The 17,592-nt window shown below is 44.0% G+C and overlaps 1 protein-coding gene across 1 annotated transcript; it reads left to right on the forward strand.

Annotated features, from left to right (window-relative positions):
• Positions 1–10,319: 10,319 nt before the first annotated feature.
• PDC (phosducin) lies at positions 10,320–14,564 on the forward strand. The gene is made up of 3 exons (XM_071435616.1): positions 10,320–10,395; positions 11,999–12,159; positions 14,040–14,564. Exons 1-3 carry the CDS (start codon positions 10,335–10,337, stop codon positions 14,562–14,564), a joined length of 747 nt encoding a protein of 248 aa, XP_071291717.1. The 5' UTR covers positions 10,320–10,334.
• Positions 14,565–17,592: the final 3,028 nt, after the last annotated feature.

The following is a 17,592-nucleotide window of genomic DNA, read 5'->3' on the forward strand; positions in this document are numbered from 1 at the left end:
GGCTCTGCCAGAGGAGGAAACAAGGCAGTCATGGATGGTGTGAAATCTAAACATAGTGCCTTCAGACCCATGGGGCTTCCTCAGCTCCCACACCACAGCCCTTTGCTTCCAGGGACCATCCCAGCCAAAGAGAGTGAATTTTGGTCCCCATCATCCATGCCAGCACCCTCTCAAGATGAGTCAAATTCTGTAGCTCGTTCTAAAAGGGTTTCAGGCCACTGAACCACATTGTCTCAGCAATGTCAGTTACCCACAGCCCATGGCAAACCTCACAGCAGAATGTGTTCATCCACATCTGCCTTAGGGGACCAGTGGAAGGTGTCCCTGCCCATGCCAGGGGGCCAAGATAACCTTCAACATTCCTTCCAACACGAGCCATTCTATGATTCCATTACTTAATTAATTTTAGAAAGTGTCTGTTTATTTAAAGCAGAGTAACAATCATTTTAGGACTTTAAAATTTGATTATGTCCTTCTGTTCAGTATGAATACTGATGCATCACCCAAGACTCTCCTACAATGTTTAAAGTAAAGGGATTAATATAGATTTGCTGCCATATAGCCTAATCTGGGTGCTGTTAAATAGTTAAATAAATTGTGATTTGATTTTTTTTAAGAGACCTTGTTGGAACACATCAATAAATGAGGCTCTCACAAACTGATTCACAGTTGAGCTGTTCCATAGGGACAGCTAATGCTGCAACAGTCATTTAGCAAGTAAATCCAAATCTCTGACATCATGGCAATCTGAAAAAACATGGTTTTTCTCTGATGTATTGTACTCTCTGGGTTTCTATCTGAGTCTGATTCTCCCAAAGGGAGAGGGAATTCTCTCATTTGCATTCACTTCTTATTCTTTAGCACTGGAGAATCCACAAATAGAGCCCCATTTAGTGCTGAAGCCACAGCAAAAAATCTTTTAGGTGCCAAAATCATTAGAAAATGAATCCTAGAAAAAAAAAATCAGATTTCATTACTTCTAATGCTCATGGAATTGCTCTCCTTTCCCAAGCACAGCACACTGCTAGGGCTGCACCTCCATCCACTTCCCACATCTGTCACAGCCTTCACAGCTGGAGTCAGGCTTGGGCTTAACCAAACACCACACCCTGCTCCAGGAACAAACATGCAGAGAGGAGAAAACCCACCATGAGAACATCTCCAGTGACTCTTGTCCTGACTCCTGCTGATCCCATGGCCACCTGCTGCCAACAGAGGGGGTCAGGACCTGGATTATCTTATCACGTCAGCCCCGGGGGCAGCAGAGCTGGGGCTGCTGCAGAAGGTAACTAAATCAGGAATATTGTGCTCAGGCACCTATGCTGAGCATATTTCCCATTCACCTCAAGGCTGTCACAGGAACACAAGGAACTGGGGCCCTTTTCCCTCTCCTAGAGCTGCAGTATCAGTGATATTGTCATTCCTTGGGTTGGCAGGAGCCAAGCAGCAGCTGGGCAATCAGAATGCTGCCCCTGGGCTCAGCTCCAAATCCCATCCCTGGGAGGGGTAAATTGGCATTGGGGTGCTGCTGTGCACACATGAAGTGGATGAAATGAATCAGAGGGGTTTACAGCAGGGTCTTTTCCAACCAGATCATTCTGTTCCCTTTATTTTCCTTCTTTTCCTCTGCAACAAGCTCATGGTCTCTCCTCCTGCTTGTTACACTAGGCCTTGCTGCTGATGTTCTTGCACTCAAAGAATACTGTCAGGTGGTTTCTCAGGAGGTGATACAACTATAGCCTGAGCAGGCTAAAACATTTGGAATTAATTTTTGCATAGAGCCATGGCAGTCCCTGTGAGGAAGTGTTAGAACCAACGAAGTGTGCGCAGAGAAACTGGCCCAGCATTTGTGCTCCAGTTTCTACATAAATAAAAGCAAGTCCCTGGGAAAGGATTTGCTCTGCTGTTTATCTCAGCTGTGTCTTGGAGCTGGAAAGGGAACACATGTGTTTTAAGCCATCAGCCTGTGCTTCAAATCATGACATTTATTTACATGCTCAGAGAAATGCACGCACATGCCTCAGCTGCTGCATAACTGCAGCCTCAGCTTGCCTCTCTTGGGTTTGAAAAGGAAGCATAGTAATTCTAGTTTTGTGCAGTTTTACAAGCCACATGTAAAGGTATTTACAAATAAGCTGATGAAAGCTCACCATTTCTAATCACAAGTCAATTACAGGATGCAAAAGGAAAACATGAAGCCTCTGGAATGACATGAATGGTAAGAAAGCTCTCTGCAGGAAAGGGATAAACTTTTCTGTGAGGGTGACTGAGCACTGAAACAGTGAGGCTGTGCAGTCTCCCCTCTGGAGATATTCAAACCCACCTGGATAAGATCCATCTGCTCTAACAGAGGGCTGGACTGGATGATCCCCAGGTCCCTTCTAACCCCAGCCAGGATGTGATTCTGGGATACAGGGGAGTTACAGACCTGATGTAAGCACTCCAGGGCTTTCAGTGGCCCCACAATCCTGTCTGCTTTGGCTTCCATCTTCTGATTAACAAAGGTAATCAGAGGAATACATTCCTATTATCACTGACTTCATGCAATCATAGTTGCCACAGGGATGTCAGGATTATTCAGTGGAGACAATGTTAGTTCTGGTATTGGAAGCAAACAGGCAGCTGGTTGGAGCAGGGGCTGGGCAACCATCATTTAATCAATTTCATGATAACTCCATTTTTTGGCAAATGGTCAAGTAAAATTAAAAAAAAAAAAAAAAACCCAAACCAAAACAACATCCAACTGACCACAGCTTCACAGTTCAATATAGGAATATTTTCTTCTCTTTTGGATATACTGAACCCAACTCCAGACTGTCAGCATCCTCCTGACAGCATCTCCGCTGCCTTTGACAAATACAGACAGGCCACTTTTACCTCTGGATCTCCCCCATGTAAGAGAAATGAGGAAATTACCCTGTCAGATCTTCTAAGATGTAGAGATGCACTCAGGGTGTTTTAGCAGAAGAATAAAAAAGGGAATGGAGGAAGAGGAAGCACCTGGCTGTCACAAGCCAACACTACTGCTCAGCTCTGCCAGTCCTACAGGAAGAGTTCCAAGGAAGCAGGCTGGAAAACACAAGAAATTCTTGAGAGCACAAGCTGAATCACAGAATTTAGGTTGGGAATGATCTCCAAGATCATTAAATCCAACCTTTTACCCAGCATTTCCAAGGCCAAAACATGTCCCAGGTGCCACATCCAGGGGCAGCCAGTGTTGAATCCCTGCAGGAATGGGGACTCCCCCACTGCCTGAGCACCCAAGGTCACCTGGCCCTTTCCCTGCACATCAATAGGAAAGCTGTTGAGAAGAATTTATTTTTTTTAAATTGCTTAGCTCTCAAGTTTGAGATAATGACTGTTTAGACCCTGCTTTAGAGGAAGCCTGTTGGCTAAGTCAAGCTTGTATTTTCCAAATGATGGTAACAAAGTGTAGATATGAAAAAAGTAAAAGTAAATATTCCTACTGATTTATAGATACGAATACACATTTGAAAAGAACATCTACCAGCTAAGGAGGGAAAAAAAAAAGGCTAAAATAAAACTTCACAAGAAATAAATGTTGTAATTCCAAAAATATATTCTTAACTGTTTACTGGGGGCATTTTTTGCATGTCCAGAGCCTTAAAAGGCATTCTTGGTCAAACCCATCCCAAAAGAGACAGTGGATGCTCTTCCAGCTTCACCAGTGTTGACTCCTCTCAGCCCTGCCTCACAGGCTTCTTTCAGTTTTTGGTGGAAAGGGGCAGTAAGAGTTGGTCAAAAATCCTCAGAGTGCAACTACTTCTAGACCTTTAATTAATCTCCCAACAAACCCAAGTTCCTTCCCTTTTCCATAAAACACCAACCATCAACTTCTCCAAGCACCTGTCTCCAGTCACTGCCAGAGTTACAGCCATGGCACAAGAGATTTTTGACAAAATTCAGGGATTATACACATTGCAAACATCTGTTCAGCTTATGCACAATCTCTCTCCTGTGCTTCTGCCATCCATCATGACTTTGCTAAATACAGCAATAAACTTCAACCAAGGCTCAAGGATGTGGCAACTTTAGCAAACATGACCATGGAATTCAGAAAGAAACACACACTTAAATATCAACTGAAAACTCTGCTCAGACTCCCAGAGCACTGTGGTGAACTGTCCAATCCATCTGACAAATAGGGGCAGGCATTGAGGTTAAACATGGATTGAGGTTCGTGCCCTTAAATAATCTGCATTTGAAAATGTTGGCTGTTCCCTCTTGCTCCAAATAGACATTTTCTCAGTATCTAGCCACCCTCCTCTTCCACTCTGCTTGATACAGCCAAGTTTGTTTAGAAAGAAGATAAATCAATAATAGTTCTCCTGGCAAATTAATTTTTAAAAAAGGATTAATTCATCACAACAGTAACAATGATGGAGCTGATCCAACAAATGTAACATGCCCCAAAATTTGAATCCCAAGTTTCAAAAGATATTTACCGCTTCATATATAAAATTAAGCTTTTCCAAATAAAAATTTTGCTAAATGCTAAATGAAATGAATAATGCTAAATGAAATTTGACATAGCAACTACTGGCAATACTAATACTATTGCCATAATAATAGCAACTGTAATTTTTCCTCAAAAAATAAAACAAGTCCTGTTTTAAAATACCTGCATTCTACCTTTCCAGACAAAACTGTGGTGCTCTGGTAGAAGTGAATCATAGAACCACAGAATCATGGAATGCCTTGGGATGGAAGGGGCCTTAAAGCCCATCCAGTGCCACCCCTGCCATGGGCAGGGACACCTTCCATGAGCCCAATTTGCTCCAAGCCCTGTCCAGCCTGGCCTTGGACACTGCCAGGGATCCAGGGGCAGCCACAGCTGCTCTGGGCACCCTGTGCCAGGGCCTGCCCACCCTCACAGGGAAGAATTTCTCCCCAGTATCCCATCTAAAGCTACTCTCTGGCAGTTTGAAGCCATTCCCTCCTGTCCTGTCACTGATTGCTGAGCTAATTTCCTGTTTTGGAGTGATATCCAGAAATAACTGCAATCCAGAAAAGATGAATAATTCCTGGTGCATAATTATAGGCCAAATTTCGAAAGACTAAAATAAAGAGGAAGAGAAAGGGATATTTATTAATCCCATGATCTTGCAGCCCAACACAACATCGAAGACAGGGGTAGTCACAGAAAGCATTTCCTAATTGGCAGAGCCTTAAGGATAAATGAAACATTGGACTCATCTATTTAAAATGTTTCGACCTCACGAATAAAGAGCAGAATAACTCTGCTAAAGCGGATAGAGGCAATAATCCAATCCCATAACCCTCTCATCAGCCCCAGTGACGTGCTCCCTGCATCAGCCCAGCCTGCTTTATGTTTTATTTCCATCATGTGACCTCTTCTCTAGCAAATCAAGTCCTGGTGTTTTGAAATTATGTTTTTTCCCAGCCACGGTGACCTTATCACTCCATGATGCACCACATTTTCTCCTTGAGGTGAGCCCAGGATGTTTCCATTTCGCCACACCATCAGCCTGTCCTTGCACCTTGGGATGACACAATTAGTCAAAGCAGGCTGGCTCTTAAGCCTGTCTTTAGCCACTCTCCTGTAAGGGATCTGACTGCCCGTGATGCAAGGGGAGCTGCCAGTGCTCCACACTTACTGACCATGGAAGGTGCTGCAGGGCCTTGAGCAAAGGGCTGGAATCCCAGCTTTGGCATTGATCTTGGTTATATAATGCTGCTAATGCCTCCTGTGAACCTCAGCATGTCCATGACCAAGGGTTCTTGGAAACCTATCCCTGCTGCAGGCACAGGGGGATGCTGGCCCTCCCAAGGGGAGGGACTCAGTCCATTTCACTGCCCAGCCAGGGGGAATGATGCCTTCTCCAATTCCATGTTATTTTACCCAATTCCCCTAAATTTCAGGAACCTGAACATTTAAATCCATGGCTGCTCCTTCTCGTGTCTTGCTTGCTTCAGAAGCTGCCCATGTGCCAGGCACATCTGTGACTATTACTTGCCATGTGGGAGAGAGGACAGGAGCAGTCAGGGAGGGAAATTTGCAACTGGGAACCAGGGAAAAGGGGCAGAGAAGCAAGATCCAAATTACCCTTGGGAGAGGGAAGTGCTGCTCCAGGTCAAACACTCTTCCCAAGAGCCAAGGGAACACTTGGAGCCCATCCCAGCTGAGCACCCACCCACAGGGAGCTCGACACAGAGATGTGCAACCACATCTCACTGCCAAACACCCCTCAGTTCTCACTGTCCCCCTCAAGGGTCCCCAGAATATCATGCTTCCCAGCAATGTCCCACTGACCACTGGGGACCTGCAGCCTGCTGCTGATCTGCTTACCTAAACCCTGACACAAACAGTATTTGCATTTGCAGCAGGGTTTGCACAGATGGAAAGCAGCAAAGTTGTGCCTAGAACATGTTCATATTTTAAGAAAAATATTACTCATGTTTACTTACTGGACTAGCAGCAAAGACTCTTATATTGGAAAGCAAGTTTTATTTATTGGCTTTGTCATTTGCAGAATGCATCTTGCCTTTTACAGTTTGTTTAGGCATATTTTTTTCTTTTATTTTCCTTCTCTTCTGTTACTATAACTCACAATTACAAGACACTATTTTTGTATTTACAGCTGCAATCCTTTTACAAGGATTAAATAAGGCTTCATTACAAGGGCACAGCTATGGTGCTTTCTACCTCAGAAGATAAGACCAGGAGAAAATAGTAAAATTGTAATTTTGGGTAAACAGGGACATCTCTGTGAAGGCCAAAGGCATAACATTATGCCCTGTCCCTGGAAGTGTTCAAGGCCAGATTGGAGGAACCTGGGATAAGGGAAGGTGTCCCTGCCAATGGCGGGGGTGGCTGGATGGGCTTTAAGGTCCCTTCCATCCCAAACCATTCCATGATTCTGTGCTTTGTTACTAAGCAGTAAACCTTCTTCCACATTGGATAAAAAGGAACCACTTCATTAAATGATTATTTCTACCCTGTAGTGAGGCTGGCCATCCAGTTTAATGACACCAGGGGAACGAGCAGCAGTAACAGGGATTCTGCTTCTGATGTACAACACATCCAGAGCTCACAGAGATTAAATGGCAGCATCAGGCCTATACTTGGCATTTGGGTTTTTTCCTCCTGAAGAAGCTTTTTGTACACAAAAACCTTCTCAGTTTCTTCACTCAGAATATCTGACAGAAAGACAGGAAAGTAAAGAACTTACAGAATGATCAGTCTCTTAAAATGCATATGAAAAGCCACCATACACATGACAAAATAGGGTCTAGTGTATTAATGACCCACAGACCTGATAAGTTGTTTACACCCATTTGAACTTTGATCCACTTTCAGTCATCAAAACCAATGAGAAAAGCCAATGAAAATTCAAAATACTTCCTAAATTAGCAATTTCCCCCTCCCCAGAGACTGCTGTTCATCTGGAATGTCAGAATGGTACAAAGGAAATGCTTGAGATCAGTACCAATGGCAGCTGATGGGCTGGAAGGTCTGTGGATGCTTCCTTAGAACCAGGAGACATAAATTAATCATCATGTCACCATCACTGCACATCCTCCTCCTGCTGTGTGAAGCAACACCTTCTCAGGGGACTCTGTGCTCCTACCCTGAGCCAGTTATGTATTGGGATTGAGAGACTGCACAGTTACATGATTTTTAAAAAAGAAAATAATCAGCAGTAAAGCAGTAAGGAATCTGTAAGAGGAGGTTGGGATGGTCATTCTCCAGGACACAAGGCCATTCCTGCTGAATCAAGTCATCCCCATGCAGTGAATCCCTGCCTCTGAGTGCTGGGCCTAACAATGCTCTCAGGCCAACTCAGGCTGGTGACCTTATTCAGGTGACCTTAAAGGAATTGCTAAAAGACAACACTACCAGTCAACAAAGGGTGATGCACTTGCAGCCACACGAGCCTCTCCATGGGGCTGCTGCTCTTGCAAGAGCTGCCATGTGATGCAGAGGAGGGCTCCAGCCATCCCCATGCCAGGCACACCAGGTCCCAGCACACCTGTAGAGGCAAGCAGGTGGCACCTTTTCATCTGAGACACTCGTGATGGGCCATCCTGACCTCCTCTGTGACACTCTCTGCTGTGCTGACTCAGCCTTGCACACGGACATTTCCTCACAGAGCCCTTGCATAACAACAACCTCCACAGCTGGCAGCACCCACACTCCCCCATTTATTGGGAAGCTCATTTTTAACTTTGGAAAATGCCGCTTGCCTGGCACATAAAAGAACACACCTCCTCAAAAAAACTCCCAGCCAGCCACAACAGCTCCACCTCAAGCCTTGATGAGGATGTGGGAGAGTTCCCTGCCCACTTTTTGCCTGACTGATTGCCTGACTTTGCCCACACACGACAGGCAAGAGTTTCCGCTGCGCTTTCCTTGAGGAGAGGTGCTGGAGCACCCTCCCATGGACCCTCCCTGCCCATGTGCCTTGTCCTCAGCTGCCTGCTTGGGAAACACCTGGCTCAGCCATTCTCCCGGGGCTGAGATAAGAATGACAAGGATTTACTGGCCCACCGAGCTGAAAGGGAAGGGTTTGCATGCCTGGCTTCCAGCCCCACTCAGACACAGGGACAGGATTGAGCTTTAGGAGCTCCCACTCCCAGCCTGTGCACAGTTGTTGCCTCGTACCACACTGCAGAAGAATGGTGAAACACAGCCTTTATGCTGTTATGATTCATGTAATCTTCACAGATTTATGGGCCACAATAGATCAGTAACATAAATTTTACAGAGACCTTTCATTTGTTAAGCAATCCCTTCCCACCTCTGGGAAGAGAGATGTTTCATGAAAAGCACAGACAAGTTTTCTGGTTTGAGCATGCAACTGAGTTCCTTGAATTTCATATCCTGTGCTTTTCAGCTCAAAGCTCTGAAACAGCAAAGCACACAGAGAATCAAATCCTCTTGTTCCCCCCAGAACAAAGAAAATCCACAGCAGCAGCCAGAAGAACTTATTGTAGATGTCCATGTAAGCCAAAGGAATGACTTAAGGGTTTGACCCAGCATTTATAGCTGTTCATCCCTGACATGGCAAAGATTCTTAGTTTTGCCTAGTGAGAAGGGATTAGTTCAGATTTCTACTTCAGAACTGAGGGAACAGCAAGTGATCTGGTAATCTGGATCTACAGTGACAACAGCCTATCTATAGAGCAACCTAGAGAATCTATACTAATGAACCTTAATTAGTTACCTGCTTTTCTTCCAAACTTGCAACGTTTCCTACAAGTTTTGATTAATTGTCATGAGTACATGCATAGAACAACTTATTTGCACCTTTGCTAATCAGCTTTAGTCCCCGTACATACAAGAATCAGATACCTTGTGTCCTGCTCAGCTGTTATTCCACATTATCCTTTGATGGTGCTATGGAAAAATGAAGGCAGATACATCACTATTTATCCTTCCAGTCTAACACTCCAGCAGCTTTTAAATAAGGCAGTCATGGCATGAGAACATCTTTGCTACTGTGAAGTCAAACAGAGCTTAACTTAGCACCTGAACAGCTGAAACTAATCTAGACTTAATGGGAACACACAAATCACCTGTCTTTAGGCTTCTTGCTGCTCTGTAGTGCTCTGGCACCGCTGATCTGGGATCATGTGCTTGGTGGGAACACTCAAAATAAATGTGGTTCTCCACCAAAAACTCCACTGTTGGAGACAAAAAGAGTGCTGGTGAATCACGGTGCCCTGAGAATGTCATCTGGCTCTTTGGGTTGCCTGGTTTATGGAAAGGGTGGAACAAGAAAGTGATTTTGATTTATAACTACCATCAGTTTGCTGTTTTGCAATAAATATGGCCCAACCAGCTCCAGGATGTTCAGAGGTCTCTTGCCCAACAGGTTCAAATATTTGGCTCCATTTTCTGTATGTGAAATGAGCAATTTGGGCAACCCTTAAAAATAAATGCTTACAGCGCTCAGAAAATTAATAGGGTCCAATTCCAAGAGGGATTAAAAAAAATAAAGTAAGAAAACAGTATACATTTCCATTGCAGGAAGTTTTACACCCACTATTTCCCGTGACCATGTCCCTGATATTCCCCAGTGACTGGGAAGGAACAGTGTAATGAAGGAGCCCTCACCTGAGAATCTGGCCAGGCACAGTTTTAAGGAGACTGACATGTATCCCAATTGCTTTCTGTGGGTCAATGACAAGCTTCATAATTACCATGTGTATTTTGATCTTCACTGATACTCACCAGCTACAGGAAATTACACACTGTGCTGTACCTGCTGCAAGCTTATCCCTGTGCTATCCTGTTATTAACTGTTCTCCCTTTGGGACTTGCAGCATCTCCTACTCCAGCCACTGAAATGGAAGAAAATGCCAACACCAGCTTGGAAGAAGACTTTGAAGGACAGGCAACACACACAGGCAAGGAAACTAACTGGGTTTTTTCCCAAAAATAAGTTAAACTGTCAGTGTTCACTGGAGAAGCCCAGAATTCCAGTGGCCAAACCTCTTGCACAAAAACCCAGATTCCAGAGGCAATGAGAAGGTGTTCTGGGGCAGGTAACACCAAATTACAAAAATTGTAATTTACAAAAATGTGCTGCTCCTCCTCAAACCCGAAGCAAAGGGCAAACTCGGGACACTTGACAAAGCCACCAAGAGCCATGGCCCAGCATGGCTCCTGTTGGTTTATTGCTTCACTCTGCTCTCTTTTTGCAAAAGAGCAAAAAAACCCACATTTGAACTAGGTGATAACGTTTCACTAGAAAGGCAAAATGATTTTTTCCTTCGTACAGAAGGAACACTCGGTGCTAAAAATGCCCCTTGTGGCAAACACAGCACAGCAATTTAGAAGCTTTGGAAAGAGACCTCACTCAAAAGCATCATTCTTTTTAATCCAGTGCTCAATCACCAGGATTTTTATAAGGAGTGACATTGTGTTCAGCTCTACAGCTCCTCCACCCTGCTGCCAGGTAACAAGATGCCAATCATTGCCTCCCTCTGCTCCAAGGGCTTCTTTTCCTTGGAGCTATAATGAATGCAGCTCTTGTAATAACTCCAGGATTATTTCCCAACCAGCCTTGCTGCTGGTGGCCAAGATTATGATATATGCACAGGTTGGATGGGGCTCTGAGCAACAGAGCTAGTGGAAGGTGTCCCTGCCCATGGCAGGGGGTGGAATGGGATGAGCTTTAAGGTCCCTTCCAACCCAAACCATTCTATAGATATGTGTATATATATATACATATACACACCACATATCACTTTCATCACATCTTCCGTCTGAAAATGAGAGCTGCTTACCCAGCCTTTTCAAAATTTTCCATAAGAAACTTCACCTTTGAAAACACTGAAATATTTTTTGTTTTGCTTTATAATCTAAGATGAAGATTAAATATTTTCATTTTGTTAAAGAACTGGAATTTTGAATTTTTTTTTTATTCACATTTTCAAAACTTAAGCAGTTTAATCAAGCAGCTCCAAAGACCAAGATCTGCATTACAATCAGAATTATCATTTGCTTATGGGTTACTCTTCCATTGCAACGGGTATTGTTTGGGGTTTTTAAAAAAATCTCAAATGTCCTGCATTCTTAGTTTTACTCCAAGTCCTTATGGACATTTAATATTTAAATTTTGTTAAATATTTAAATTAATATTTAAATAACCTGTTTATCAAGAAATCAAATATTTGTCTACAAAACACTGCCTTTGGCCAGCATGGTAGTTTTATTATGTTTCAACATCCTCATCCATGTTAACTGCTCATGTAGTTCACCAAAATCCTTCCAAAGTATCCTGATGGGAACCAGATCACCAAAGTGATTCAGGTGAGAAAAACCCACTTTCTTTCTTTTTGGGACACATTGATCCAAAAGCTCTGGTTCTCAGCACTCCTGGAGAGTGCTTTGGAAGGAGTAGGGACAGATAAAGTGAGGCACAGAAGGACAAACCAGCACAGAACACAAACTTCTCAGGAAATCTCTCATTGCAGCCACTTTCTCACCCAACTTCATCTCTCTTAGGGCCCAAAGGTGTGATCAATGACTGGAGGAAGTTCAAATTAGAGAGTGAAGATGGAGACTCCTTACCCCTGAGTAAGAAAGAAATACTTAGACAAATGTCTTCACCACACAGATCTTTCAGCAGAGATGACAAAGACACCCGAGAAAGATTCTGCCGTAAGGTAAGATAAGCACAAGGAATTAACTTTGGCTCTATATAAAACATGCCTGTTACGAGGTAGAAATCTTGAATTTTCCACTCAATTTCCATGTATCTTAGTAGAGCTCTCACAATGCAGACAGAACACATGTGCAAAACAATGGAGCTGGGGAAGGGTCTGGAGCACCAGGAATGGCTGAGGGAGCTGGAAAGGGGCTCAGCCTGGAGCAAAGGAGGCTCAGGGGGGCCCTTGTGGCTCTGCACAGCTCCTGACAGGAGGGGACAGCCAGGGGTTGGGCTCTGCTCCCAGGGAACAGGGACAGGATGAGAGGAAATGGTAACAAGTTGTTCCAGGGGAGGCTTAGATTGGATATCAGGAAAATTTCTTCCCCATAAGGGTGGTCAAACATTGGAAGGGACTGCCCAGGCATTGATGGCATCACCATTCCTGAAAGAATCCAAAAAAAGCAGGGATGTGGTGCTCAGAGACACTGGTTAGAGGTGGATTTGGCAGTCCTGGGTTAATGGATGGACTTAATCTTAGAGGGCTTTTCCAACCTTAATTAGTGGCTTTGTGATTCTCTTTACCCAGTCCTCTCTCAAGCAAAGGGTAACTTCAGTTACTTCACATAACTCAGTTAATAACTGAGAAATAACTCAGTTATTTCACATCTATCACAGCACAGCTTGACCTTTGCTCCTCCCTTCCCTGCCACAATGCTCTATCCTTGGTTAATGCAATGGAAAATTTTTAGCAGGTTTAAAAACCTGTAAGTCAGGATAGAGCTCTGAGCCTTAACGTCACTCATGACCATTTACTGATTCTGAAACAGAGGGGAACCAAACTCCCAATTGTAGCCATGATATTTTCTGAAAAATCCTTTCCTTGGGATTTTTTCTCCTGAGAAGCTGAGAGGCCTCAGGAACAAAATGTAACCAATGGTTATCTGCTGCTGTGGAATGCAACAGGTGCATCTGGGATTGGCCTCATGTGGTTGTTTCTAATTAATGGCCAATCACAGTCCAGCTGGCTCAGACTCTCTGTCCGAGACACAAGCTTTTGTTATCATTCTTTCTTTTTCTATTCTTAGCTAGCCTTCTGATGAAATCCTTTCTTCTATTCTTTTAGTATAGTTTTAATGTAATATATGTCATAAAATAATAAATCAAGCCTTCTGAAACATGGAGTCAGATCCTCATCTCTTCCCTCATCCTGGGACCCCTGAGAACATGGTCACACCCAATAACATAGGAATTAAGCCTGCCTCACTACTGGCAAAATTTCCACCAACTCTTGCTGGAAATTTTAATCAATTTTGATTTCAATTAAAAATTGAATCCATAAATTTTTGCCAGATTTTTGCCACTGCCTTCAGTACCATCATGCTGACAGGCAAGCATCGAGGCAGGATCTTCACCTGTCTCTCAACAAGACCTCCTGGAGCTGTAAGGGGATATAGTATGGGTAAATGAAGGTGGTATAGATATATAATCTAATCTTATAATATAATATAATCTTATCCCCTAAAGAGTTGCAGCTGAACCAATTACTAAAGATTAGGAGCAGGCCTGATATGAACAGGCTGCAGCTGTAGCCAATAAGAAGAGTGTTATAAAAGAGTGGATTGGTTGGTTGAGGGGAACTGGAGTTAGTTGGCTACTGCAAGGACAAGGAAGAGTCGGTGCCTAGAGGAGATGCCTATAAGAAACATCAAGGCAGTACGAAACTCTAGCAATATGGAACCCTTGCAATATAATGACAACATGGAGCTGCTGCAGGGAGTGATGGCTCTTCTAGCTCAGCTTTGGGTGCTCTCCAGACAGAGCAGGGGCTGTCTGTCCATGCCCATCCCAGCTCCAATGGGCCCCCAGTCCCTCATGTCCCTCTCTGGATCTCCCCAGATGAGCATGCAGGAGTACGAGCTGATCCACGCGGCGCAGGAGGACGAGAGCTGCCTGCAGCAGTACCGCAAGCGCTGCATGCAGGACATGCACCAGCGCCTCAGCTTCGGGCCCAAGTTCGGCTTCGTGTGCGAGCTGCAGAACGGGGAACAGTTCCTGGAGGCCGTGGAGAAGGAGCACAAAACCACCACAGTCATCGTGCACATTTACGAGGACGGCGTCAAGGGCTGCGAGGCCCTCAACAGCAGCCTGGCCTGCCTGGCGGCCGAGTACCCCACCGTCAAGTTCTGCAAGATCAAGGCCTCCAGCACGGGCGCCGGGGATCGCTTCTCCAGCGAGGTGCTCCCCTCCCTGCTGGTCTACAAGGCCGGGGAGCTCCTGAGCAATTTCATTAGTGTTTCTGAACAGTTCGGTGAGGAGTTTTTTGCTGTGGATGTGGAGGCTTTCCTAAACGAGTATGGGCTGCTACCTGAGAGGGAGCTTCCGGCGGTGGGAAATGGCACGGATGAGCCAGATGTTGAATAATATTAGAGCCAGAGTCCTCACTGCCTCCCTTTCCTCTTCAGTCAGCTGTAAATCAATGTCAGTAACGCCCATCCCACTTAGAGAAGGCTGTCTTTGCTGATTTACTTGTAACAAATAAAGATATGAAAGCTGTTTAACTGTTAGCATGCGAATTCTGCTTACAGCACATACAGATGGCAGTCCTGCACATGCGTCTATGCCAGCCACAAGTAATAGGGAGAACAGCAGTGATATTTAAGAAATATAGGAAAAATGAACTAAAAATTGAGGGCCCATGCCCGTCTCCACAAAGCACAAGTCCTTCATCTCAGTGGGGACAGGAGTGGTCCATCCCTGTGTGCACACAAAAATCCATCTCCATGCTCTGGAGTTACAGCAAGTCCTGGCTCCTGATTCACTTCTACCAACTTTGGCAGGAACAAAAGCCAAACATAGGCCAAAGTCCTTGCACTCCTGAATGGCTCGAGTATCTAGGTCATTATTTCATTCCACATTTAATACTCAATACTGATGCAAAGGGAGAAGTTAGCTCTATGCTCCTGTAAGTTTTTCACCCAAACAGCTGACACAGACACAGCATCAGCTGATTTCAGTTCATCAGTGCTCCCTATGCTGAGCAGCAGCATCTAAAATGCCTGTGAGTTTCTGGAAAAGTATGTTATGCTCATGTAATAACTCTGAATAAAGCTTATCAGCTCTCAAAACCTGCCATTGGAAGTGTGGAATATATTGGTAGTACATAACCTTACCCTTAAAAACATGTGAAATATTAGTAAGTATCACCAGATATTTACTAAACTCAAAGTTTTAAGTTTTGTTAAAGGGAAGCTGCTGAGAAATGCAATTTAATAATCTGATTGAGAGGAAGATATGGGATAAATTTACTATAGATATTCTCTGATACAAAACAACAAAAATATTAGAAATACTTCAGAGACTTCTGCACCCTGGCAAAGCTAAAGGCTGGATTTGACTGGGGATGGAAATACTTTTATCTTACTAAAGATCTTAACAGCACAGATTAGTTTATAATATTTGAGATTATCAAAATGTTAAAGACTATTTCTTTTTTGTTTGTTTATTTTTCTTTTGTTCTATCAAAATGCTACTGAATTGCTACTTCTAACATTGTTTTCCCATGGATGACTATTTTAACAGAGCTCCAGAAACCTCACATCATGTACACTAAGCAGTGCAAATGAAGATCGTTATTATCTCTCCTACAATCTTCTCTAACTTGTAAAACAATTCATGACTTTATTACACCAAGAATTCAAAGAGCATGTTCCCAAAATGTCATGATTTCCATGCTGTAAATCGCTGAGTGGGAGATTGTCCCAAGTCCCAAGAACTCCAGGGGGAGTAAAGCTTTTCCCTTGGAGCAGTCTTCTCTCTCCCCTAACTGAAGCATGAAGTTGACCCCTCAGGTAAAGCCACTTTCATCCTAACATTTCATTTGTCTCTTCAGAATATTTGCAGATCTGCCATTTGCAGATACACCCAACAGCATGAAAATCCAATGATCTTACAGGAGTTTAGGTAGAAAATACTGAATTCTCTTTGTCCATCACAAAAATGACCAGTTACCCAAGCAGCAGAACAATATTTCTCTTGCATTTAATGACATGTTTTGAAGAAGATACATGAAAAATTTCTATCCTCTACACACCAAAAAAATCTCCATGTAAGCTGTGGGAGCTTAACTTCCGTGAGAACTTTCCCTCTTTATCCAACTTGGTTCAAAAGCTATGAGGGTGTACATCAGCAGCCTCATCACATAAGCTTCATTTTTCTGAGAACAAGGCTGAAAGCACAAAACCCCAACAAAAACACCACAGAAGCTCCACCTACAGCTACTGTATAAGTTGACACTCCAATTTAAGAGACAGATTAAACGTTCTTAAGCAGGATTTGCTTCTACCTGTAATTTAAAAAACAAAAACCAAAGAGCAAACACAAACGTGGCACCAAGCCTCAACAGAAGCTCATGACTAATGAAGTTGCAAATAATACTCTGATCACAGCAGTTGTCAGTTTCTGCAGGAAAAAATCCCAACCTTAAAAGCAAAAAGCAAGGTTTGACTTAAACATTTATGACTGTATGAAAGTTTTTGAGTAGCAAACAGTAAATGCTTCAACAACCACATGGGAACAGCCTGCCTGCTGTCCTGGGCTGTGGTTACTCTTCATTTTCAAAGTCACAGAGACCCCAAGTCCCCAAATCTTCTGATGGAGCAGAGGAGGGAAGAAATTATCTCTGGTGTCACTGCTGCTCAGGCTGGGAGCAAAGCCTCTGGTCAATGCCAGTGTCCTGCTGTCAGCTGGGACAGTTATTTTCCCTCCTAGCAGCCTGGACAGGGCTGTGCTTTGGATTCAGTACAGAATCATTTTGATAAGACACTGATGCTTCAGTTGGTGCTGAGCAGAGCCTACCCCAAGCCAAGCACTCTGCAGTGTCCCAGCTGTGGCAGTGAGGAGCTGCAGCAGGAGCTGGGATGGAGCATGGCCAGGAGAGCTGATCCCCCTGGGCAGGGGATATCCCACAGCAGGGGATGCCATGCCCAGGGTGGGCACTGGGCAGTGGCCAGGAGGGGCTGAAGGCTGCTGAGGGATGGGCTGGGCATCACTGGGTGGGGGTGAGGGATCACTCACTGCACTGGGATCACTCATCTCTCTGCACTGTACTCCCCTCTCTCTTTTTGTTATCTCCATTTTTCATTATTACTATTATTATTACTACTACTATTATTATATTGTACTTTATTTCAATTATTAAACTGTTCTTATTGCAACCCAAGAGTTTTATCTTTGTTCCACCTTCCTGCCCCTTGCCCCAGGGAACTGAACAAGCTCTGTGTGGTCCTCAGTTGCCAGCTGGGGTCAAACCATCCCAACCTGTCCCAACTTACCACACCAAATGCTGCCCTCAGATGTGAGGAATTATAAACCTCCAAGACCAAGTGACCAAGGCCACTGAGGCTTTTTAAACCACATTTTAAAACCCCATGGCACAGAAAATAATGATTCT

The sequence above is a fragment of the Agelaius tricolor genome, unplaced genomic scaffold (genome assembly GCF_023055355.1).
Source record: "Agelaius tricolor isolate 1412-34295 unplaced genomic scaffold, bAgeTri1.0.p SCAF_11, whole genome shotgun sequence".
Taxonomy (NCBI): Eukaryota; Metazoa; Chordata; class Aves; order Passeriformes; family Icteridae; genus Agelaius; species Agelaius tricolor.

Excerpts from the sequence above, each read along its gene's own strand:
- PDC (XM_071435616.1), top strand. The coding sequence starts at position 10,335 with ATGGAAGAAAATGCCAACACCAGCTTGGAAGAAGACTTTGAAGGACAG. Across the intron at positions 10,396-11,998 it reads AGGACAGGCAACACACACAG|GGCCCAAAGGTGTGATCAAT; the intron begins GCAAGGAAACTA and ends CATCTCTCTTAG. Across the intron at positions 12,160-14,039 it reads GAGAAAGATTCTGCCGTAAG|ATGAGCATGCAGGAGTACGA; the intron begins GTAAGATAAGCA and ends GGATCTCCCCAG.